At 40.0% G+C, this 26,108-nt stretch overlaps 1 protein-coding gene and 1 long non-coding RNA gene across 7 annotated transcripts in view; one reads left to right on the top strand and one right to left on the bottom strand.

The window, feature by feature from the left end:
* Positions 1-26,108, bottom strand: part of ralgapa2 (Ral GTPase activating protein catalytic subunit alpha 2) — a 93,944-nt gene that overhangs the window by 44,346 nt on the left and 23,490 nt on the right. For 3 of the 6 annotated variants that reach the window (XM_040136516.1, XM_040136518.1, XM_040136520.1), the window contains exons 4-28: positions 24,238-24,295; positions 22,652-22,695; positions 22,260-22,440; positions 21,882-21,997; positions 21,306-21,444; positions 20,123-20,331; positions 19,141-19,386; positions 18,694-18,876; positions 18,384-18,515; positions 18,063-18,211; positions 17,335-17,446; positions 16,698-16,935; positions 15,557-15,736; positions 12,227-12,349; positions 11,405-11,490; positions 11,213-11,303; positions 10,774-10,947; positions 9,714-9,893; positions 8,741-8,934; positions 8,439-8,537; positions 7,553-7,708; positions 3,186-3,314; positions 1,581-1,709; positions 1,353-1,411; positions 965-1,073 (exon numbers count right to left, since the gene is read on the bottom strand). In XM_040136516.1, coding sequence (XP_039992450.1) covers positions 965-1,073; positions 1,353-1,411; positions 1,581-1,709; positions 3,186-3,314; positions 7,553-7,708; positions 8,439-8,537; positions 8,741-8,934; positions 9,714-9,893; positions 10,774-10,947; positions 11,213-11,303; positions 11,405-11,490; positions 12,227-12,349; positions 15,557-15,736; positions 16,698-16,935; positions 17,335-17,446; positions 18,063-18,211; positions 18,384-18,515; positions 18,694-18,876; positions 19,141-19,386; positions 20,123-20,331; positions 21,306-21,444; positions 21,882-21,997; positions 22,260-22,440; positions 22,652-22,695; positions 24,238-24,295 — 3,516 coding nt within the window. Of the gene's footprint in view, positions 1-964; positions 1,074-1,352; positions 1,412-1,580; positions 1,710-3,185; positions 3,315-7,552; positions 7,709-8,438; positions 8,538-8,740; positions 8,935-9,713; positions 9,894-10,773; positions 10,948-11,212; positions 11,304-11,404; positions 11,491-12,226; positions 12,350-12,802; positions 12,950-15,556; positions 15,737-16,697; positions 16,936-17,334; positions 17,447-18,062; positions 18,212-18,383; positions 18,516-18,693; positions 18,877-19,140; positions 19,387-20,122; positions 20,332-21,305; positions 21,445-21,881; positions 21,998-22,259; positions 22,441-22,651; positions 22,696-24,237; positions 24,296-26,108 lie in introns of all 6 variants that reach the window. The other 3 variants (XM_040136521.1, XM_040136517.1, XM_040136519.1) reach the window with 3 other exon arrangements.
* LOC120795058 lies at positions 3,693-8,855 on the top strand. The gene is made up of 3 exons (XR_005708202.1): positions 3,693-3,764; positions 8,446-8,539; positions 8,750-8,855. It is a non-coding gene; the product is annotated as an uncharacterized LOC120795058 (long non-coding RNA).

Genomic DNA, 26,108 nt, shown 5'->3' on the forward strand with positions numbered 1-26,108 from the left:
TCCCTTAAATTTTTGCTATTCGCTTACTGTGCAGATAATCAGCATAATTTCATTTCCACTTCAAACCATGACACATTTTATCCGGACTCACTGGAGTAAAGACTTGAGCTATTGACAATTTTCTTTCAAATGTTGATTTCTTCAGTGATTTGAAATTCTTTGTGGAGAAATAGAATTTCCCATTTCTTCCAGCTGAATGCCTCTCAACATGTAACAAGGGCAGACAATGTGGGGAGTGCAGAAATGGCCAAACACAAAAAGGGTCCCTGAGAGTTCAGCACCTGCTTTTAGAAAAGAGACTCTCAGCGCCACTCTTCCCCCTAGATCCCCCACCCAGCCTATACCCTCTATTTTGGGGCTGGCTGAGTCTGTGTGTCAAGTTGTACAGGGGAGTGATTACTGCTCCATTAGAGGAAGGGGGGGTTGCTCGAGCAGGAAGCTGGGAGATGTAGCTGCTTAAATTGGCCCACATCTACTGAGAGCGAGCTGCCTGGAAATTACGCCACCGCCCCAAATCCTTTTCCATGAGAAAAAGAAAAAGAAAGAAAAAAAACAAACAAAAAAAACAAAAAACAAAACAAAAAAAACTGCCTCTACTGGTTCTCTGCATCTCTTCACTCAGGTAGAAACGAGGGCTCTTCCAAAATATACCCATCAGACATTGTTCTGCAGCCCTTTTATGTAATCAACTATCAATTTTTTTTTAGAGATAAACACTATAGGGCTTGCATGGTAAAACAAAAAAGCCTGTGAAATCCAGCTGTCCTGCCTATATTACCTAAAGAAACTGTGGCTATCACTGATTTATTCTATTCAGAATTTTTGCCACAACACAATCCATGATGCTGTGTTTTAAAGAAGTTTTGTATTTTGTAAATCATATTGTACATGTGAGTTATTAGGTAATAAACTGTAAAAATGTATATAATTCAATGAACCTTCCTTGCCTCAGACGGTCACTGACCTTTAGTGTTACCCCCAAGACATTGATGGCATCTTTAACCTGATGGTGGATGTTCTTTTGCATCAGCTCCTCACACACCCACAGACCCAGACTGCACACAGCAATGCACCTGAATGACAGAAGCAGAGTACAAATTTATGTAAATTTAAGAATTTGAATAGTACAAAATTTATTCAGAAAACTATTCTACTATTGAACAAAATATTTTAGGTAAATACGCTTTAAAAGCAGTGGACACAGTTAGTAAATGCTTGGTATCTATTAGCTTTTCAAATTTTATTACGGACACACAAATGTATGTAAAAACACATTTATATAAATCTAAAAAAATAAATGAAGACAATGCAACCTGAGAATAAATAAGGATCACTAATATTGCTAATCATACCTGGCCCCTTCACAGTGTTCCTTTGTTGCTGTTTCTAGCAGGATGTTGACCAGATAATCCTGAATGACATAGATAACACAATCTAGTCCATCCACTTTACTTAACGTCTAATGTAAAAAATTGATACCATCAATTTAACATTTGTTTAGATCCACTAACAATGCAGTAGGCTGACTTTTTTTATGTGTCATTACCATATCCCCAGAGTAGCAAATGTTGACCGTTTACCTTGATATCCTCATTGCCTACAACAATGTCATCAGAGCCAGGCACACGCTGTAGTACAGGAATGTGAAGGTAAAGGTTGGGGAAACACACGAGAGAGCCCAGGACTGTCTGAGCCTCCATCCTTGGAGCCTGGTAGAGATGAGAAGAAAGAAAGAAAAAAAAACAACCAAAAAAACCCACACTATCATTAATTCCCTAAAGCTACATGAAAACAACCCACTTTTAGGAAACAGGAAGCACACTATCCGGGGAAAAAGGATTGGAGAGACATAAAAATTAATTTTTTTATTCATGATTCTGCTGATGTTCGGCTGAATCTCTTGACACATGGTAGGCGTTGGACAACAAAATGACTAATTAAATGAGCTATGGATGCAGCTCTAAAGGAGATTGTACATGTTGTTGCACCTGATGAGTTGCTGTTACTGTGAAAACAGATAATAAATCTATGCTAGTATATATTATATTAGCTGGCAACAAAAACAATAAAAAACAACATATATAAATGTTCCTGAAGTGTCATATTGTTTAAAGAACTTAGAGACAGTCAACATTAATTTGCCAGTATTAAGGAACAGAGAGTGGTTCTCTTTTTGGTCTATCAGCATAATCTCTCCTAATTATTCCAAATCAGGTCACCGTCCTCCAACATGTTCGCATCACAAGCCTGTGTGTTCATACATTACCACACAATTCCAAAGGACTGTCATAGGACTCGTAACAATCACCTGTTTGGATTTGTTTGATGGCATTGCCCACTGTTTTTAAAGACCATAATAACTGCAATCACATGTTGGTTTCCACAGTTTATTAAACACGAGTAAGAGACTTACTAACACTTTAAATGTGAGGCTCTTATGCATTCAATGAAGCATTTTCTATTCAAACTGCCTGAATAATCACAGCCATTTGTTTAATCTGTTGCTCAACTCCTCTTTGCTTCCCAGCTCCAGACTTTGGATTCAAATATTCAAATTGTGAAATAAACTTATTTAGTTAACAAAGATGGAGGAATAATCATAATGAATGATTGTATGGCATTATTGATTGAAAATAATTTTTGTTTTCTTTTAAGTCATAGTTGCTCAGTCCTACATTAAAGTACAATGATACAATAAGCGTATTAAGTTTTTCCAATCTTGAAAATTGCATTTTTGATTTTCTTGCATGCCAAACAAATGACAGATGCTTGAACATTTGTGTAATTTTGTCCCTCAGATTCTCTTTTATCACTCCTAGAATTCACAGAACAATTCGAACTTTTTAATGTCAAAAAGCTGCAAAATTAACAAATTTATTACAGGGGCACATTGTTATTCACACAGTGATCAGTCACGAGTGAGACGATGATTCTGACAATCACTGACAATCAACAGGTATGAGCAGGAATTCTGTTTTTGCAATTTGTTGAAGTTTCTTTTCAATTCTCTGCTCCACAACAACAACAACAACAACAACAACAACTATTTTGTATCTTAAAACATTAGTTCTGAAAGATTTTCAATGACTTTCCTGAAAACCTTTAGATATGTATAACATTTCACAACTTTTTAGACTCCAGTTTAATTCACATAATACATGTCAATGTTAAGAGTATGTTTGTACCTCTGGGGAGACAGAGCTGAGAACGCAGGCAGCAGCAGTAATGAAATCTCCAACCAGCATGGTGAAGCCTGGCAGGCCGAGGAAGAAGAATCGAGGGGAGCAGGAGCGGATGATAGTGTTCAAAACATCCTGATGACAAGCATGCACACAGACACACATAAATGAAAATACATTTTAATAGGAGGCAAGCCATTTAACATTAAAATTTTCTGTTTGACTTAGCTGGATATAGGAATAAACAATCACCCACCAGTACCGAAATTGAATATCTTAGCACTTCTCCTGTATGTTTATGGTAGATGGGATTTTTGCATTTGGTATGAGCGTGGGGGGAGTAGTAACAGAAATATTTCGTAAATGGGCAACCACGTGAGAGACATGGCAGGGAGAAAGCTTTTTTTTGTAATAAGTTTAAGTGTGTTGAGGAGAGTAAGCCACTCAACAGTATAAAAAACTAAAAAAAAAAAAAAAAAAAAAAAAAAAAAAACAGAGTGGGAAAGAAAGATAGATGAGAGAGAGAGAGGCAGCAGATGGATTGTTAACAGAGGATGGGAGGGAGAACAAAAGACCTCAACTTTCGTGAGTCACATGTATATACACACACACACAAGCAAACCTATAATTAAAGCCAGAGACAAGGTATTGTTTCGCTGAGGTACAAGCGGCTCAGTGGCAGATGGGTGCTCTTTCAACATTGACATATGCTGTACTGCAGAGGGCTCCGCGCAAACTGCTCAAGTATGTACACTGTGATACCATGCTAGACAAGAGCATAAAAGGCTGTTAACAGGTTTCCCACTCAATATATAGATAGTTATGCTGCAGCAATAAGGTTGATTTATTTCGAAAAAACAACTAACAAAAACACATACACGTTGGTATGAGAATTCAGCATCTCAGTAAGGCAGAGAGATTGTTCTCTCTCTTATCTGAGACATGCGTGTGCGGATTTGTGTACAAAGGCAAGGTCCAGGCTAGAAACACCTGCCCTTTTGGCCATAAACTTGTGTAAAGTTTATGGCCAAACCTGTAGGCACACAGTTTCTCTGTCAGACTCACACATGCACACACTCTTTTTTTTTTTTTTTTTTTTACTATATTCGTGGTCATTGACTTAATGCATTCCCTAGCCCCTTAACCTAACCTTAACTATCACAACTGAATGCCTAACCCCAACCCTTACCCTAGCGGAAACCTAATTCTGGCCTCAACCCTAAAACCAAGTCTTCACCCTGAAACAGCCATTTAAACTTGTGGGGTCTACCATTTTGGTCCCCAGAAAGCTGTCAGACCCCACAAGTATAGTGAGCTCCCGGTTTTCGGACTCCACGAATATAGTAAAACAAGCCCACACACAGACAAATGCACACACAGACACAGACACAGACACACACAAGCAGTACAACCTATCTATCTGTGAGCTGAGGCTTTGGTAAATAGGGAATGCAGGTGGACAAAAGAGGAATAGAATAAACACGCAGAGGCAATAACTAGGAAGTCAAACCCACATGATGCACTGCATGTGGAAAATTGGTGGGAAGAGCTTTAGGATTCAGGGCCCATTTTACCCTAATTTTGTTGGTAATTGACCTCTGAAGCATAATGTGTGGTGTAGTCAGAGGTAATTAGCATGTAACAAACTGTTGCTTGATTGCCTGAAAAGAGCATTTTAGAGGAAGCCACAAATGTAGAATGCAAAGTGTTTTCTATTGTATGTGTAAGTAGAGGGAACCCGATTTGAGGTGTGTATAAAAATGGGAACTTAGCCCTGCATGTGGCTCTGTGTTGGCTGTAGAATTGGCCCCTGGATCAACAAAAGGTGCATTAACGTAACTCTGAACAGAGCCACCTCAGGCCTTTTCATTTGGCCTCATCTCCAGGATAGCACACACTAGTCCCTTTAATACAGCCTGTTCAAGGCCGGGAATGTTGCGCTTTTGTTCCGCCTCGCTGATCTGTATGAAAGGTACAAACACGGAATGCTGGGGCATTGTTGTCCCACCCTTAAGCCAGCAGCGGAGGTAGACACAGAGCCGGGTGGACGTCTGTGTAAAAGGGAGAGCTGGCATGATGGGAAAAACGCCGACGTCACGCCTCTGAACTGGAACGCCAGAATGCTATATATAAAATCACACGCAGGTGCAGCATTATCCTAACTGTGTTTGGTTCAGTGTAAACAAGCAAAACGGCATAATGAAGGGTTTTCTTAACGGGAATATAGTGGGATCTCTGTTTCAAAGGGGCTACTGTCCACCTGCTGGCTGCTGGGGAGACAGGGTTCACTTCGGCATTACATCACTGCACACAAAATCGGAAAGTTTTCATGTCATTTACTAAACATGGACTTTTCCAGTTTAGTATGGGACAGATTTATTGTTGCAATTCAACACCACTATCGTCACTATGAATATGTGGGGTTTTCCCCTCACAAGCTGTCAGGAAGGGATATGACCCACCTGCATAACTATAAGGCGAGAGGTTTAATCAGCAGCCACGTCTGGCTGGCTCTGGGGTCAACTGTCATATTTTAAGCTGCAGGTAGTTTTACTATGGAAGCACAGACGAGGAAAACTGTTTCTCCACGTACCTAACATATTCTATATTAGTCCGTGCAAGCTTTACTTTTGTAAGTGTATATGCATGACTGACACATGTTTAATTTCACCTATGCAAAATAAACAGGTGCAATTAAAGAAAGTATATTTATGTATACTTCACAAAATATGCTTTTGACTATTGAAATACAGACAGTGGACCTATTAGATAGATTACTGCCGTTGTGCTAAGTTCATGCCTTTGTAAGACCAATGACCAGAGAATGACAGACAATCAGGACAACAGCCCTGACCTTGGCACACACACACAGTCAGTTGGAAGGAGAATCCCTCCAAGTGAACTGTCATTTTCCTTTAAGCTTAGTTGATCATAATGGTGAGGCTTTACACTGGGATTTCCCTTATTGTGTACAGAACATGGTTGTTTAACATAGATTTTATTACATGATAAACAGGCAGCCTACAGAAAATGCCAAACCTGTAAGCGATGAGTATTTTAAGATACAAATGTACAGTATATACTATGTCTAAAAACCCAAACTAAACACAAACCATATAATTAACTAATTAAACATGCCCAATCATATTAGATAATGTGCAGACCAGTCTATACTGATGACTACTTTAATCATGTTAGATAATAAGACAAAACTAGTGTATGAAAAAAAGATAGACTTAAAGATTGTACATGTATGATGAATTTGAAAAGGTATATGTTTTTCCTTTTTTGGGTTAGATGGGGGTTGCGGGTATAGGCAGAGAGGAAGGAGGAGGGGTATAGTAAGAGCCACTTTCTTATGTTAAGCAGGCGTGCGGCTGTCCTCTATTGTGTGGCGTGAGGACTCTTTTCTCCGGCCAATTTGAGCATGCTTCAGTGGCCAGCCTGGCTCTGGCCCCCTGACGCATTATACAGAGCCACAACAAAAGCTGGAGAATGTTGCCTCGTCCCTCAGTGTGCCCCCCTCATTGCTCTACTCTACACTACGTTCCCCAGGCTCCCCTCCCGCTCCTTCACACACTCTCATACAAACAGGCAGGCAGGCCAGCCTACTCTGGGCCCCTGGCCGACGTGTCAGTCTAACAGAGCGCGACAGACGTCAATCCTTAATTAATCACGTATACGCGGCAGGAGCTCAAAACATTATTTAACGACATGGAAAACATTCTAACAAGCTTGTCGCACTGCCAAGGTGCAACAGAAACCCAACCAAGAGGGCACACACGCACACATGCACTCAAAACATCCCCCACCCACACACACACTTTTATCCCTGTCCTTTGTTTCCGGGCACTCCATTCATCTCTTCGTATTTTCGTCTGGAAGGAATGGAGTAAGGCCTGATTTAAATACGAAGAAAGGTGTGGCTAAAGGAGGTGGAAGATGCCAAAACACAGAAGCATTCTTCTTCACCACTGGTTTGCAGGCAGTTTTCGAAAGAGAGCTTCAACAATCATAGATTGCAGTGCACCTCTCTGACCTCTGTCCTCCCTCCTGTCAGTAATAGTTTTCAAGTTGATTCTAAATACCTCTGATTCTTACTGACACATGATTAGGTACACATACTCGATGACAAGTCAAGTGCTTGCCTGAATTATACTAAAAATCAACAGATGAATAGAAATCACTGAGTCATAACAAAATGACACATCACACAGGAAAACGTAGACGGCAAATTGGCAAAAACAAATAACTGTTTTCCAGTTTTTAGATAGGGACCGTGCACGTGTCACATGAGTTTGACTGGTGTGCCATCTAGTGCTGAATAGAAGCACAACAGGCAACTTTACTGAGGTGCCACCTGCTGGCTGTACCTGGTCATTGCTGGTGAAGCCCTTGTGCATGATGTAGTAGAGGTGCACCAGGAAATCACTGTTGGGGAGCACATCCTGGTGCCTGGTCATCATCTCACAGATCAGCTTGTAGGCCTGCAGCTTGCCAGCCTTGTATTCTGTTGGCAGCATGGTGGCCTGTGGAGGAGAGAGAGACGCTGTGGTGAATTTTATTATGACAAGTTGTAGACTTTGACATGTTTAACATCTATTATGCTGCAGGAGTGGTTTGGGAAGTTGACAGACTTAGTCCATTTTATTTTCCGAGTTAGAAACTTCTGGACTGGAATCTGTTGCAACCAATGTGAAATCAATGTGACCACAGTTGCTGTTCTCCATCAGTGAGGCAAACTACAAATTTTGAGTTTGACTTTAATTTGTAACATTCTCGTTTTTATTGTTTTTGCCAGAACAGGACGATTAGATATTGCTAATTTAATTGTCTGTTTAGTGACAGTGTCTGTAGCTGTAAAAGCTTGGCCATTCACGGCTGTTTATTATTTGTTACTGCTGCTCGACACATTGCTTCCTGAGAATTACAGGATTCTCTCAGGGAAACACCTACCAGATATTGTTTACAACAGCTGATGTAAATGCACTGATGAACCTGGAACGATTTCTTTAACAATATTGCATATTAAGGACATGACAACGGACAACTGCTAAATAAAACCTCCTCTAAATTTTGACAAAATTTTTTTTATTTATTCTGCATGCTGTACATCTGCTTAAATTAAATAGACTTCCAATCTAACCCTCAGTTCCTTGGTTGCTGTTTGCACATTCTGCATGTTATCTCTAAAAGTATTGATTTATTCTGACTGCGGTTTTCTGATTGTTGTCTGCTGTGCCTATGTGTTTTTGATACCCTGAAGAGCCAAGAGGCAAGCATTCGAAGAGGAGGGATGAAGGCAGGCTGGGGAGGAGAAGACTGGTTGTCCACACTGATCCCAAGGTTGTCCCGGATCTGTAAGCACACATTTAACTTTAGTCAGTGAACACAACCTTTATACATAATCTTTGTAAGGATCTGTGTTTGAGAAAGTACAGGATAACATTTTTTATGATGGCCTCCGTCTATGCCAACAATTTGTAAGAGTGGATGTGTATTTTATTCTCATTTGAGATGAAATGCTTCATATGTAATTGATTTTTGCTTCTCCACCTTACCTTGGCCAGCTTGTGCCAGAGCTCATAGAGATAGGAGAAGACCTTGGCATGGATTTTTGGGCAGCGGATGCTGTTGACATCGCCCAGGATACCCAGTATCCTCCTCCAAAGGACGAAAGCGGAATCAGCATGCCAACCAGTCAGGGTCCCACCAGCAATGATGCTGACATCGTCAGCCAGACACTCACTACTGTCTGCATGGTCAGAGAGAGTGTTTGGGGTGGTTTGAGTTGCAGAATAAATTATTTGGTAACACCCATAATTGTAGCTGCCAGTACCTAATGCAAAATGAACCAAATATAATTTTATTGAGGATATGGGAGTCAGTCAACAATTGCAGAAAACCTTTAATGAAAGCATTTTAAATTTTGAGACTTGTTTGCATAACATAAAATATTAATAAACCCTCAAAACCATCCTGTCATTGTCTGAGCAGTTGTTGACCAAATCCTTAGTTGCTGTCTATTTTCTCAAATGCATCCAGGTACTAAGATCTTTGTCCACTGAAACTGATCAAAGCACTGAAACACTTTTGGGAAACAGGCAAAAGTCACATGCATTAGCCAAACAAACTCAGGTTGAATTGTGGGAGGACGGTGCCACCTAGTGGGCAGCAAAAGAATGATGGGGAATACAGGGAGTAAAAGGCCCGGAAAAGACACAGAAATGGAAAGTGTATGTAGCAGATCTCAGGTGATTTTTTTTGCTCTTTCAGCAAAACGTTTAATCTTAGATGTAAAGGAATGAATTTTGAATTCCAAGAAAAACAAACTAACAAAAAAAGTAATTTCATATATTTAATTAAGCCACAGACCATGATCTGCAAAATGGGAGAATGAAAAAAAAAAAAAAACACAATATGGAAAAGTTGTCGAAGGAAAGGTAAGGCTGAAAAATATAGAGTAATCTAGAACATGGAGAGTCAATGGTAAATGAGGACTCTATACGATGAGTAGCAGCTAGGGAGCAGTACCCAAGTGGTGTGGCATGTGTAAGACAGACTGATGCATGGTGTCATCCAGGGGGCAGTCCCGCGGGCACTCTGTGTGCACCAGCAGGGCTGGTGAGGCGGGGGGGTTCTGGGGGTAGTGGTAGTGGTTGTGGTGGTGGTAGGACGGGGGTGCAGAGTGGGGAGGGAGGGCACACTCAGGACCTAAAAAACAGCAAGGGGGATAAGGGATAAAATTGGGTTTGAGGAAAGGAACACAAAGACAAAGGAAGAGTGACAACTTCATGATGATCAACATGTAGGACAATACAAACAAAGGCTCACGTACAAAGGTGGGAAGGGCAGAGGGGCAATAGCAGTTTCTCCATCAGTAATGATGGAGGAGGAGAGAGGGGGTAAACTAAAAGCTGAAGGGTTTAAAGTTGAGGAAATATTTTGATTATTTTCACATGAGAATATAGATAACTACCACTAACAAACATTAATCAATTTGTAGACCACAGGTCACTTTCCCTTCACAAAATTCACACACAAGCTGTCAGCAGGTTTAAAAGATTAAATGGCTTAGCCAAAAAGCAGTGTAGCAGATACTGACAGGTCGAGTTTCCTTACCGGGTCACTCTACCCGGCTATGATTATTCCATCAAGTGTGAGATTATTGGAGCCACCAAAACCCCATCCGGATGGGACACACCTTGGATGAACCTGCAGAACTGCTGAACTCTTTCAACTCATCTTTCCTCTGTGCTGAATGTTTACATAGGATTGCTCTGTGCAATTCAGCACATTTATAAAGAGGACAATCTGTCTTCAATGAATAAAATTATCTAACTGACACTGAACACCAAACAAAAGGCTAAAAAAGGCAAAGTAAAGACAGGCTGCTTATTAACCTTCCTCGGATATTTTGTTTTAATGAATTTAATGATAAAGTCAAGGTCACCCTATGTACCCTGAAAGGTGTCTGCAGATTGTAGTTAGCACAGTAATACATAGACATTAAAATATATTAACATCTAGAACAAATACAGGGGGAAAAAAACTGTTATAGGTGCTCAGGGTGAGTTCTTATCAGTTCCAATACCTGCTAGAGCCTCATTGTGGCTGAGCAGCAAACTCCCCTGGCTCTGGGGGTCGGTTGTCACATCCATGTGGGCTGACTGTGTGGACTGAGTGTCAGCCTCCTCATCATAGGCCTGCCAGGTAACCTCAGCTTCATTGAGGTAGCCGTTGGACGTCTCACTGCTTATACTCTCACCTGGGTAGGGTGGATGAACGAAGTGGATAAAGGACATAAAAAGTACAAGAAAGTTAATACAGAGGAGTATGAGATGGAAGGTACTGGCTGTGTCAGGAAAACTATTAATCCATACAAAGAGTGGGCTTTATTTTAATGTTTGATTTAACTGATGAATTTTAAATTTAAAAACAGCAATTCTTTATGTGGAACATATATGTTGAAACAAAGCTACAGACACACAGTGAATCATTTTAAAGAAACAATTAGTGAAGTAATCTCTAACTTTTCTCTCTGAGCTTGGGCCTTGTGTAGTTTGTGTGTCCCTCAGCATTGCACTCTGTCTCAGCTGAACTGCTGCTCCGCCGGATGAGGATCTAGGAACACAGAAGTATACATTAAAGAAGATATACTTGTATGGGAAAAACCTATTTCATTAATTTTACACAAAACTATTGTACAAGATGATTCTTCTCACCACTGGTGGCTCATTGCTTTCTCTCCTGCCTTCAGACGTCCTGCTATCAGAGCCACAGGAAGTAGGGGAGTACTCTCTCTTCTGGGCTAAAATGTGACAGGGTATGTTATCAATAGGCAGAGAGATCCAAATTATCGTAAAAAGCTTAAATCCCTTAACTACTACCCTTTTTGCCCTTGAGTGTAATTGGATAGGTGGGAATTTTTAGGGTTCCTTTTTATAATCTGGCCAAGGACAATTGATGAGAATTAGTCTAAAAGGCTAACTCGAGCTCAATTACAACTATTTTTCATATTTTTTTCTGTTGAACAATGAGCACTGTTCCTTTCCAATAAAATAATGTACCAGATAAAAAAAAATCATCAAAATCCATATGCCATTACACCCAAAATGCCTGGTTTTTCCATATCTTCTCTGTGGGTCGTAAACATTAATAAAAACCGTCTCCAGTCACCCCAATAAAAGAGATGCAGAGATTCTTATTGAATGTTTAATTCCATGCGTAAATCTGAGTCTTCAGCAGATGTCACATCTCAACATATAATATTTGACCCGATGTCAACAAAAACTGACCATAATAGGCATAACAAAGACTGATTTATTGCTGGGCTATTTTATTGGATTGCATTAAATTGTAAAGGGTGTAATTAATAAACTGGCAACTCAACTGGCAAACGACTTTTTCCATTTTCATTGAGTTACCCGATAGTTTACATGTAACTCAGCTAAATACAATCCTGACGTAAGGCAAAGTATGTCAATTCATTAAAGATCAGAGGTGACAAATGTTGGGAATTAGAATTCATTTTTGTTTTTTTATACCTGGTAAAGTATCAGACAGTTGTTGGGTGATGTCGGAGGTGCTACTGCTACGTGGCAGAGGGCTATCCCCGCCTCCCAGCTCCTCCTCTCCCCCACATTCTGAGAGCTGACACTCCTCCACATCTGACAGGATAAAAGAGGGCACATCGTTAAGCCAGTAGCAAAAAACTACGACTACAATGGCAGAAATCTTAAAACGGAAACAAACCAGGATACTGTATATCTTTGTTATCTTTAAGGGATTTGTAGGCACAGTGTAAGTGTAGATTTGATACATTCATGAGTACATTAGGGAGGAATTGGGGCATGCACACATGCAGTGGTGATGCAGACACACTATTGCTATAGACTATATTCCTACACAATGCAGGACTGCCCTAGAGAGTTTTACATATTTCAGTATGTTCAACTCACAAGACAGTCTTAACTCCCTGTTAAAACATAAAACTCCGCTCAAAATACAGTCACAACAGACATAGAATCTGGGAGAATATGACAGATAGTAAAAGTTGGATGGAAAGGTGGGGTGGAGGTCACAAATACACAAACACATGCAGCTCTCAGAATACACTTTACCTGAGAGTCTGTGAGAGCAAGCAGAGTTACCAGAAGAGATACCAGGCAAGAAAGAGCTCACAGTGTGGAGCAGCATAGGAACACTTTTAGTAGTGGGCAAAGCCTCGTATAGATGAACACAGTTGCTGATGGACTGGCTTCGCTTAGCTTCCATCAGGGGAAGAGAAAGAAGAGGAGAAAGAAGAGGAAAAAGAAAGAGACAGTGGAAACAGAAAAGAGGTAAAGGAAAGAAGACAGTATTCAATGAGAGCGAAGAACAGAAATCTTACATAGGTGCTTCCATTGATAAATACATTCTTGATCAGGAGCACAGAGTAAATAAAGCACTGACATGCCAGAGATTGACCTCAATATGGTCTACATCAGTGTTTGTTGAAATCTGAACATGAGAGAAATTTCACAAAAAATTGCAATTGTAGCGTAACGAACAATTCCTAGAAAAGATCTACATGGGGAGAAAAAAGATCAAACAAAACTCAGTTTGAAGTCACAGAGATTGTAAATGTAGAAATACCGCTTAACGGTTGTGTGCCTCTGCCAAGCAGTCAAGCTGCAGTTTACATCCTGTCCAGACTCATACAATAGATGTAGTGAAAACTATGAAGGAATTTAATTAAAAGGTGTTATATAAGTCGCCCAATTGCAGTATAGAAACGCCAAACTGTGTTTGATGTCACATAGAAACAGAATCACCTCATCATTACACAGTCTGATCACCACAAAACACTGATAAATTGATTTTTCAAATCAATGTCTCGTTCTTTGTGTATTTTAGTCACAATTCATCCAAGGGATCCATAACAAGTTTGCTTGTTTATTTTATATTTATGTTAAAAATTTACTTTCAGCCTATATATTGTTAACAGATTTTTCAAACTCACAAATATCGATATCAGTATCAACCTTAAAAATCCAGTATTAATAGGGCTATAGTGGTGTCATATCACACAAAACACTTCAATTAATCAAATTAAAAATCAAGGAAAATGTACCCCCTATGGCCCTAAGAGCCCCTATTTTGTCACCTGACATGTAACAATACTGCTCTGGCAACTTTGGTGTAGCTTAAATTATCACTTCCTCTTTATTATTCAAATCAGCAGCCCTGTGTTAAGAAAAATATGCTTGGTCCTGCTTTCTTGGACTAGTGTACTAGTTCTTGTGTGTTTAGGAGACCAAATTAACAATGGACAGACTGTAACTACTGCATTTTATCTTTCTTTTCCCAGTCATAATATATTATCTTCTGATATTACAATTTAGACATATATTGTTAAAGGTACACCTAAAAACCATCCCAGCAATGGTTTGCATGCTAAAGTACAGAGTGAGAGATGGTTCAAATGGATCTCCGTACTTGTAGAATGTTAATGAGTACCATAATGAAATATCCAACCCTTTTCCTCCATTATCAAGACAAGATCTCAGAACAATATTAGTTTGTATTTGCATGCTTCAGCAGCAGCCAAGTTTTGACAGTTGTCAGCGCTGAGGCATTGCTATTGTGTCTGGATAGCACTTCAGGGTTAATCTCAAAGAGAGCAATGAAAGAGGACAGCTCTATTCCCTGCTTTCAGCACACTTTAATTATGCCTTTTACTGAGAGAGATACATCGTCTCTGCTACAGCCCGCCACTGCTTCCCATTTTTGCATATTAATGAGCATTAATTACACTCTTAATGAAACTATCAAAAAACTGCCATGCAATTGATGTGTGGGCCTTCACTTGAGGAGTAGGGGGGAGGGCTGCTGGGCTTTGAAGATCAATGTGGGAGAAATCCAATTAGGCCAAGGAAAGGGAAGGGAATTTGAAGCCGTACTGTTTAATGTCCATACATATAAACAGACTAACGGAATAGGTGCGTTAACATGCACACGAGACACATAAAAGATGTGTCAGCGCACACACGCACGCACGCACGCACGCACGCACGCACGCACGCACGCACGCACGCACGCACGCACACACACACACACACACACACACACACACACACACACACACACACACACACCCCCCTTCTAAGACTTCATCCTTCAGGCACAAATATATCTGCTCCTAGCTCAACAAGCTTGTCAGTTCAGTACATTGGTGGTAATTGGAGAGACGTAAGGCAAGGAAAAGAAAAGGGATCGTCTCTGTCTTTTATCCTCCACATTAAGATTCTGTCTAGACAAAATTAAGACAAGCAAGACAGGCACTGCAGCTAGTTTATACACTACTGCCTTCCAGCTCAACTTATAATTAGCCTGCCACATTCCCATCAGATACGGGGTGTTTGCAGTGTCTGAACTGAGCTAATGACAATTGTGCCCAAAGCTGGCCTCTGACATGCCGTCAAGGGATTGTGCTGTATGCCTGCAATTGAGCTGACATGGAAAGATGTTGACATAGGCCAGTGACATATGAAGGAAACAATGGGGGCCATCTGCTGGTCTCTTTGTCTTTGGTGTTGGGCCTTTCAACGACACCTGGGCTTGTGTACACATGGACCTGTCTGAAGGCTTTCACTCACAGTAAATACGATTGATAAAACCTGTGGTCTGATGTTTTGCTCCAGAGGGTTATCAGTATTGTGTTGTTGGCCCATGCAAAGCCAGAGTATTAATACAGCATGGATATAGAATAGTATATGCATCTGGAGGGTATTGTAAAAGCAACCCCTTTGTATTTTATTTTTGCCTGCTTTCAGGGATTAGAAATATACAGCTAACACAACAATACTATCATCACTTGTATTACAAGTACTTACCAGAGGCCTTCTGTCGGACGTTGTTTCGTGCCTTCTCTACACCTGGAGCTCCTGACGTAGTGGCAGAGCGAATCCTCATGGGCTCTTGAACCCCTGGCCCTCCCTGGTCTCCCTGGTTCCTCCAACTCAGTGAGAAGGAGCGTGCCACTGCTGCAGCCTTCTGGGAGTCCTGGATCACTCCTGACATGCAGAGAACAACCCCTGCTGAGTACTGAGGTGTCAGTGTACATATTTTAATAATCAGATTTATATTTGGATTTTACACTGCAAAACCGTACTGCAATGCAAGACAGTTTTCTGTGGTTAAGTAATACAGAGATTATATGGTATAATGATATTTTAGACCTTAAAAAAAACACATTCTTTGAATATCACACTGCTGTAGTGGCTGTCAACATCAACTAGCATGTTGTGTGGGTATTATCTGAATTAGCATGAGTTCACTGTCGTGTACACACTTAAAGCATGAATGTGTAGAATTCTAAAATTTCTTTTTTGGTTACCACCAGTCGACGTATTTAAAAAAAAACACAAAAAAAAAAAAACAGCAGGGCACACAGCAGGGCACACTTATGGATATGAGGTGGCCTGTTTATATGTTATAGCTGTTCTGTTTAACCAATAGTCAAAACCGAAAGGGATTCAGTTTACAGTGCCGTACGGTCAGAGAAAAATCCACGTTAACATATGAACTGCTGGAAAAACAATGATCAGCTTTTTTTTAATGAAAAATGATCGAATGAATCAATTAATCGATAATCAAATTGTTTTTTCCTGTAGATTGACTAATAAATAAATTGACTAATTGTCAGCACTAAACGGTTGTTTAGTGCTTAATAGGCCATCTCTATTTGAATAAGGGATCAATTCAGAAAATCTATTACACACATGTAGATCTATGTTTACAAATTGGAGTTAAAAGTTTCAGAAATATTATTTTGATAACCTCATGTGAAATATAGCACCTCTAAAGAGTATTAATTACCCCTTTTTCATGTTTTATTGTTTTAGAAAATTGAATCAGTGATCAACAGAAATGTGTTTTTAAAGTGAAAGACACTAATACATCCAACCATTATAAAATCAAATGTAAAAAATTCTATCCGTCCAAATTTCCAGCCCCCCCATTTCTCCCCCTCACCACGTCCTCTCTGCTTCTTCTCCTTCTGTTCACTGAGTTTGTCCAGAGGCAGGTTGCCCATGTCCAAGCCATAAACAGAGCGTGCCAGCACAGCCGTCAGCGAGTCCATGATGCTGGCCCACTCTGTCACCAGCTCCTCCCAGCAGGTAAGAGAGGACAGCACTGCCAGCAGCTCATCCCATAGCTCCCGGGAGATATATACGCACAGGTTGGCTCTCACCCACGCCACAATGATGGTCTGAATGCGAGATTTGACAACAGCAAATGAATTAGCATGAGAGATAGGGTCACAGCAAGAAATTCCAGTCCCTGGTAAGATGTGAAAACATAAATCTCACACTATTACATCTAATTTGTTGTAGTGTGTTCTTGCCTTTTTGTTAACAAACAACCCATTGAGGCACACACACAAACACACATATAGTAAATATACAGGAGGTTCCTGAACAACAAACCTTGATGGTTGCTCATAAAGTAAAATGCACAGATTTACGTACATTTATTGTTCTGTAATTACAGTGTACTATAAGTAAAACAGTAGGTATGATGACATATCCACCCTCACTCCCTCTTTTTTTGATATGATTAAAATACCCTGGATATCAGTTAATGTAAAACTAAGCACATGCAGACATACCCGAAAGAGTATAGATGCTAAACTTTCAGCAAAGCTGTCTTTTCTTTGGTTTTCCTGTGGCCTCTTCATCACCGCTTCAGTGATCCTCAGTAGTACCTGCAGCATCTGCTCCCTGCAATACACAGACAGTTCTACAATTACTGCCTCACAGTTGTGTGCCTCCGCCAACCAGCCAAGTTGAAGTTTACATCCATGTGTGTCCCGACTCATATATTTAATGAAGACTTTGAGGGAATTTAATAAAAGGTATTAGGTATTTTGTCATAATTAGTGTGAATTCTTGGGTTATGGCCAAAAACATGTTTTGTGAGGTCACAGTGACCTTTGCTGACCAAATTCTAATAATCATTCATCCTTGAATCCAAGTCGACATTTGTGCCAGATGTAATGAAATTCCGTCCAGGCATTCCTGATATATCGCGTTCAAAAGAATGGGACGCACGTGAGGTCACAGTGACCTTGTCCTTTGACCACCAAAATCTAATGAGTCCATTTATGAATCCAAGTGAACAGTTGTGCCAAATTTGAAGAAATTCCCTCAACAAGTTCCTGAGATATCACGTTCACAAGAATGGGGCAGACGGGCAGACGGACGGATGGACATAAAACCCAAAAAATAATGCCTCCGACCACAGCTGTCCCCTGGGAGGAGGCATACAAATTAAATTAAATGACATTTGAGAGTCAAGAAGAAATGCTTTACATATGTATTTGATTATCTCACTGACCATGTCTGCGTATTCATTGTGTGCTCCATGATCATGTGCCGGTAGATGCTAAGAACACCCTTGCACACCTCAACCTGGTTTTCCAGGAGTTTAGCTACATCCTGGCATGGCTCCAACAGGAATACATTGGATGAGTTGGTCAGGAACACCTACATACATTAGAGCATGAAGACAGAGTAAGGATGAGCAAACAATAAAACACAAACAAGAAGTAATATGGCAGTAATATTAGCCAAAGTGCATAGAGTTAAGAATTGCTAATTCTAATCACCACATGCAGTGATCTCAGTATAAAACACACCTCTTCACATAGAGACATACCTGTAGTGTGGGTTGGATGCCAGCCTTGATGTCCCTGTTCTGCTCCTCAGTGAGAAAGCCCCGATTGATGGCACTACTGAACGAGTAGGTTCTTCCCCAGCTGGACGACCGTCTGTGACCGTGACTCTCCGTCTTGTAGAAGGCAAGGCAGACCAGTCAATTGTTCAGTAGATATAAGCTTAGATACTAAAGCTGTTTTCAAGTATGAAGTCCACACAATATATGTATATATGTTGTTCAGCCACAACATTAAAACTGGCTGAACGGTGTATATGATAGGAAAATATACCTTTATTGGCTCTCTTTTTACCTGTGCATGCATGCTGTTTGTCTCTGTGCTGAGTATCTGTTCAGAGCTGTCATCCACTTCAGCTTCCTGGGTAGTCGTGTCAGGTTCTGTCATGAAGCTGGGCTTCTCCTGTAGAATCCACTTCCTGTACACTTTGATCACCTTCCTGGTTGCTGATGCCTCGCAGGACGGCAGCAGGAAAGCCTTTGGATGGAGAATGTGGACTTTTACCTTCAACTAATTCAGTGTTTTGAATGGTAGAGTTTTAAAGGGTGGCCTGTTAGTAGGAAGGATATTCGAGTTATGTTAACAAAACGGCCAGCAGAGGGCAACATAGTATATGTTATCGCATTGTAGCCATCCATTCGGCATTGTAATCATGATCCAATATGAAAACTATACAGTAGCTAGTGCAATGAGTTTTTACAACACCAGATGTAGGCATATGGCTTGGTGACCCCACAGTACCTGATGGAAGACCTCGTTGACAAAATTAACATTGTCCCTGGTGGACAACAGGATGGCATGCACCATGTCATAGACATAGCGGTGCTCCTCCTCAATGCTACACAAACTGGAATCGCTGGGCCGACGATCTGAAAGTGTGCTGCTGTTTGAGTGGCTCTTCTCAGGCTCCCCCGCTGGTCCATTCATATCCCCATCTGATGTCTTATCCCTCTCCTTCTCCTGGCTGCTACTGCCTGCAGTGACAGTCTGGCCACCACAGAGAGAGAGTGATAAGTGAGAGCCCCTTAGTACGTTACAGGGCTGCCTACTCACAGTTAAATAATTGGTCACACGAGTGTCATTGTCTAGAAACTCGTTAGTTGATTAGTTTTATTTCATGGTAATTTGTATTAATCATAATGTAATTATAAAAATATTTGTTTTGCATTTGATTCCCTTCTGTCTCTTCTCATGACTCCTGTCACTCAATTTACTGTTACATATAGGCAAAATGCCCCAAAACAAGAAAACTACAGTACTGTATACAGTATACACACTAGGTACAACTAGCTAACACTAATGCAGACTAATACAACAGTCTTGCATTAAGTTCTGCCTTCATTAAGGTTATAATATTTGTTTTTTGTTGAAACCATTTTAGAGAGGTGTTGATTCAGCTGTATTATCATTTTGGAGGATGTAGTCTGTGCGACCGTTCAACTATACTGCATTATGCAGAGAGGTGTTTCTGTTATTCAGCCTAGCCTCATTGATATAATTGCGGTGGACAAAATAACATACATGGTGTATGGATACATGTGTGTGAAAATTTTCTAAATCTATTGTCTCAATCTAAGGAACCTGTGATTCGTTTGTACCCAGATGTCTTTATAAAGATAAAAGTGCTCAGGGGTTTGTGTCAACAATACACTCATTACAGATCTACATCCTCCCCCCTGATTGACAGTATAAGAAATCAACAGAAGGGTAATGTCAAGCCCACCTGGATGAGTTTTGGAAGAACCTCTGTGCCGTTCTTGGTGTTCTGTGCCACAGTAACACTGCTGACATACTTCTTCTCCAGGAAGAAGGTGACCAGCCAGGTGATGAAGGCCACACGGGGTGCCAGGTATTGGTCCCTGGTGCAAAAGGTGCTCTCATTGTTTCGTGTCACTGGCACATATAAGGGTTTTGGTCTGTGGTGGGGGAGGTCTGATTGAGGAAGAGTGGAAAAATGAATGAAGAATAGAGGATGGTAAAAAAAAGGGAGGGTTAAAAACAAGACTAGGTCAAAACCTAGTATGTGGCTGGACCGCCCCTAATCTGTTTGCTTCTCTCCACTCTTTGTGCTCACAAATACAGTAATTTAAAACAGCTAAATTCCCAATACAGCTGCTATTATTTACAGGATTTTCTGTTTCTGTTGTGAGACAGTAAAAAAAGTATGAAAAAGTGACTGAAAAGCGACCTATTGAGACTACATGTTAACCAGCAGTCACTTCCAAGACAGCCCTGCTGCTCTGCACTGCTAAAACCCTGATGTTAAGACAGCGCCTGTGCTGCGATGTCGGCTGTAATTACTTGTAAATGATCACTCAGAGAGAATGTTAGAAGCTCATTCACGTCTATGTCAGCTGCCATGTGGTCAACTGAATGAGATACACACACGTACACACACACACACACACACACACACACACACACACACACACACACACACACACACACACACACACACACACACACTTCATATACACCATTCAGCCACAACATTCAAATGGTAACTGGTAACTGGCTGATTGTTGTAAAACTTAGCTTTATAGCCTACTGTTTCCATGTGCTACAGTTCTTTTAGTCCTTTTACTTATTACCTGCTCATCTAATTTTAAATGAACTTGCTCTTTATGCTCTTTATGTGTTTCTGTGTGACCTATTTTTACTGGATTTGAAGACGTCCAGAGTAAGAGACTCCAGAATTAACTGTTTCACATATAAAGAATAAAAGTATACCAGAACAGAAGCTTTACCCCTACAAGAATGTCACATAAACAGACATTACAAAATGTCAAACTGAGATTTTACAACCCAGACAGCAGTGTGCAAGTACAGTGTGTGTACCTTAGCAGTAATACACTCACTTTGAAAAGGCTTCTCCACAAAGGCAAATATATATATATATGTCTTACCTAATAAAGGCTTGTAGAGGTTTGTGAGCTTGGTGAAGGAGGGAAATAAATGTGGAAGGTAGTACTTCTTGAACAAGCTGAAGAGAAACCTGAAGCCTGTGTTCTGGTTTTCTTTGTTCTTCCATTCTAAACTGGATGCCTGGCAGACAGACAGCACAAAGGCAGGTGAGGTTAGACTATAGGGAGAGGAGATGGTTCCAACCCCCTCAGACAGTGACAGTATATTGGTTCCAATACAACAGTTTGAAAGTTCCTCTAAGAAACAGTATACAGAGGGAAAATGGTTTGGGTTAGGTACACATAAGATTAACAGACTCCAACTTTGCACGGTTAACAAATGATATTGTATTTAGTGTTTTATCTTACTGTTGTACAGAACAGGGATTACAAAGTGCCTGAGCACACACATCCAGGACATGACAATACATAATGCAATCAAAATATACATTAAAGTGGAACATTTTCCATTTACAGGTGATGTATTTTTGCCATGATTACCAGTGTTTGTTCAGATTTTTTTTCTTTTTCTGTAGTTGTGTGATCTTTTCACATATAGTTATTACAGATAGTTATTACCTGAATGACCATGTACTTGAGTAGGGTTTCAAGGATGTAACAGGTCTGGTCATCTGCAACTTTTTCTCCCATCACAGCCGGAACAAGCGGGGTAATCTCCTCAGGCACCACTTTTGCTGCTCAGATTGACAGATACAAAGACCTGGATTAACTGTAAGAAAACAAGCGTTTTGACTAAAAAGAACATACACAATTTGATATCTGATATGTTTTTTAGATGACCTCAATGATCACCTTCATCACATAAGGCTGCACAAATGTTACGGAAACTACACCACAATTTTAAAATCAGTTACTGGTTTTAATGTTGTGGCTGATTAGTGTATGTTATTATACTGTAAATGTGCACATGTAGAAGCAAGCATATCACTGCCTCACCATCAGGGGGGTTGGAGAAGGGGTTGTAAATGATGGTGTCAAGGGTGCAGGGCCCTCTGGTGGAAGGCACAGCAGGGAATCCTGGCACCAGACAGGCAAAGATAAGGAACTGCTCCTCAGCACAGTTGTCCCTCAGAGCCTGCAGCCATAGCAGGAAGAGACGGATCCCCTCACAGCGGATCTAGACAGGAAGACATTGAGAAATATTAATGGATACACACAAAAGAAAAAAGCTAATTTTGACAATCTATATGTGTAGAAATCTTCTTTAAAACTAAATGTGACCTACTGCGTAGCCAGATTTTTTAAGTTAACATCCACATTAGTGTTATAGTGCATCATTTGGCTGGAAAATGATAATTCTTCATATCTTGTGACAATGACAACAGTACCTTGAATGAATTTCCAGTGTGTAGAAGCTTTTTCAGAATAGAACCTGGAAGAAAAAACAAACAAACAAACAAACAAATAAAAAAAAAATAGAAAAAGACTCCTGCAATCCAAATATTCAACAGAAGTCCCCCACAAAACAAGCAGAGCCAAAACAAACAGCCCCTAACTGAAAGGAGGGACCTGCTTGTCATCTCCACTGATGCAAATTGACCTTGATGGGTGGTCCTGACAAACTAATGGGAAGAGTTGCAAGGCTTCACATTTTCCTGATGAAAATTAACATCAGTTGGCAGCGACATGCATTTGTGGAGGCAATTTGGTTCCGCTGTAATCAAATTTGACATTGTTCATATTGCTAAATACCTTGGGCAGAAAAGGTCCTTGTGTGTGAGTTAGGACATACACTTGACAGCCTGCAGACAACACTGATCTTATGAGGACATTGTGGGCTTGAAGAAATTTTGGCTGGTCCTAATAGTGATAGCCATGAAGACGTGAGTTCTTCTAAAAATATAAGAAAGCTCACGTGTTTTCATGTTAATTTATATGCGAGTTTGTCTGGTCCTTTTATTTTTCACCTGTCAATGGGTTAAATCCACAACATTTCGGTGTTCGTCACATAAAGGTGTAAAGGATTCCGTAGTACTTGGGATCAGGACAGAAGGAATTATAAGTAAGCAGATCGAGGATGATGAAAGATGTGAGGATTTTCTTCAGCTTTTAACAGTCTGTGTCAAATGTCTGTGACCTTGCAATCCTCAGCTAAAAGGAGAACAAGACTAAATGTCATGTGCCTAAACACCACAAAGAATTTATCACAGGGAACTAAAATGCTTTCAGCAGTGCTACAGTAGAATGTGATGAAAAAATATGTGAAAGAAAAAGTTATCTTAGGAATTCAATTAAAAACTCAGGTATTGCTAGAAGCTACCCAGCCACCACCACACATTCTTCTGAGCAGAAGTACATAGTGACAGAACAGCATCTTGACCAGTGACACATGAACTGATGAGCGGCAAAGAAAATTCTGTGAGTTCAGGAAAAGGCCAAGAGGCAGCTTTAAACCTGTGATGATTTGTTGACCAGTGACTAACAAAAAAGTGAAATTGTATGGGGCATCCACCCCAAGATGAGTCTTGATATTTGGAATTATAAGCCTGAGGAAAAGACCAATCTACAACTGATATAGACCTAGACTGTTTAGCTGCTAGGGGCTGACAAATAACAGTTATAATTGATGTTATCGCTTCTTGCAAGGGTTTTCCCTTTTTTTGTGTGGGACTGAAATCATGCCAGCATAATTCAATTACTTATTTGCATTTCAAATGAAGTACTCATTTGCATGTCCCGTTTACATTCCCTTCTAAGACTAATTATTTTCTCTTCAAAATGGAATGCAGAGGCATGGTGGTGGTGACAAAAAAAATTTCACCACCACCATGTGTATCTTAGAGGTTACAGAAACAAAAGAAGGAAAAAGAATACACAATACATAACTACCTGTCAGGTATGACAAGCAGACAGTGGCTGGAATTCAGGGTAGTGCCAAGTATTTAATATTGGTAGAAAAATTAGCAATACATACCTATACTGTGAAACTGCCATCGGTTGTAAATTTTCTCAGGCAGAAGTTGTAGAATTTTCTGATGAAAAACAGAAAAATGAATGGTTAGGTGTAGTAAGCGATTAGTTATTGGTTATTAGAGTTTGGTAAATTTCAGTAATTACAATATCATGAGGGTTGCAAAGGGTTACATAGTAGAGCCTTTTTCCTTTTCACCATTTACTTTGCTGAAGCACGATTTAAGCGAGAACCTAAGCACTGACCAGCTCAAGGCTTTAGAGATGAAACTATTACTCAATTATTTGACTAGTTGATCGATAAAAATTAAATTCACATCAATTTTGATGATTGATTATTAATTAATTTTTAAAACAAAATGGCAAAATTCCATGGTTCTAGCTTGTAAAATATGAATAATTCCCGGTTTTCTTAGTCTTCTGTGATTTTAAACTGAATATCTTTTGGTTTTGGACCATTGGGCAGACAAAACATGAAACATGCCCAAGGTCGTCACCTTGGCTCTGAGAACTGGCCTTGGTGGCATTTTTTTTTTTAAACAGTTTTTTGACATTTTATAGATCAAAATATTAATCAATTAATCAAGAAAATAATCTTTAGATCAAGAAATAATGGAAATACAGTTATTGGTAGTTGGAGCCCTGTTTTCTTTATTTTACACCAAATTAAAAGAAGAGGGAGGAAACAACAACTGACTTTGCTTTGGTAAGTGGCAGTTTGACCAAAGCAGTATACACCTAAAGAATGCAGCATCCTTGCCATCCTTCGCCTCACATGTCTGCAGATCCCTGTGACACAGGAAAGCAATGAGAAATTTCATCACCTTGCCAACAACCATTTTACAACTCAATTAGAGCACCCTAACCTTTCAGCAGCCTATCATTATTCTTGAATGCAGCGACAGGTTAACTGGGTCCCTCTGGAGAGATGAAAAAAGGCTGGGGGACAGCAGATGTGTGCGCGCGTGCATGCATGGCTAGTTAACAGTCGTGCGCTGTAAGCAGTTGATGCCCCAACGGCTCACTTCTCATCAAATCCAAATCGCTGACCCAATAAGACTTCATGAATTCAATGTAGAGGTCAAGTCTGTCTTTTACTGTGTTACTAATGCAGGTCCGACCCACTCAACCAGACAACCAACTCTGGTCGGCATGATAAAAAGTTCATCTGCCCTGGAGAGTGAAAAAAACAGGAAAGAGAATGATATAGAGCATGACACAAAATGTGCATGACAGAACTACAAAGGTTAAGTCATCTCCAGCCACAAAATTGCTATGGCTGCGTCTAAGTGAGAAAAAAACAAAACAAAAAAAAAACACAAAAAGAAAGATGACAGAGTATGAGAGAAATGAGAGAACGCTTCAGAGACTATAGAGCATCATTTTATGCTATTGGAGGAGAATAAAACTGTCAAGTGACAGCTTTATAATCTCAAGGATTTTTTGCTTTTGTTGATTGAAATGAGGCTTATGAAGATAAAATTACTTAATAAATGAAAAGTAAAGTGTGTCAATAAACTGAAGTTGAATAACTTTGAGTGAATACACCTTAGATTGGTTATAAAAAGAAATTTGTAATTTCAAATGATATACCAATATTGATATGATATTTATGATATATTATATAACAATATTTCATGTCATTTTTACATGATAATGTATACGTATAGGTTTGATTGTTTCTATTGTTTTAGACCACCAACTGATCATTTTTTCTGTTGTAAAATCTTCATATTACTACAATACAAATCGCTAAGAAAGATGGAAAAAGATGACGTTTTGTTGTCCATTGCTATGCCACACTATGCTGAGAGTTGTGGTGGTCCAGAAGTCATCTCATGTTTTGAGTGTCTCAGTTTGTCAGCAACTGCCTTC

Source organism: Xiphias gladius, chromosome 10, assembly GCF_016859285.1.
Source record: "Xiphias gladius isolate SHS-SW01 ecotype Sanya breed wild chromosome 10, ASM1685928v1, whole genome shotgun sequence".
NCBI classification, from domain to species: Eukaryota; Metazoa; Chordata; class Actinopteri; order Istiophoriformes; family Xiphiidae; genus Xiphias; species Xiphias gladius.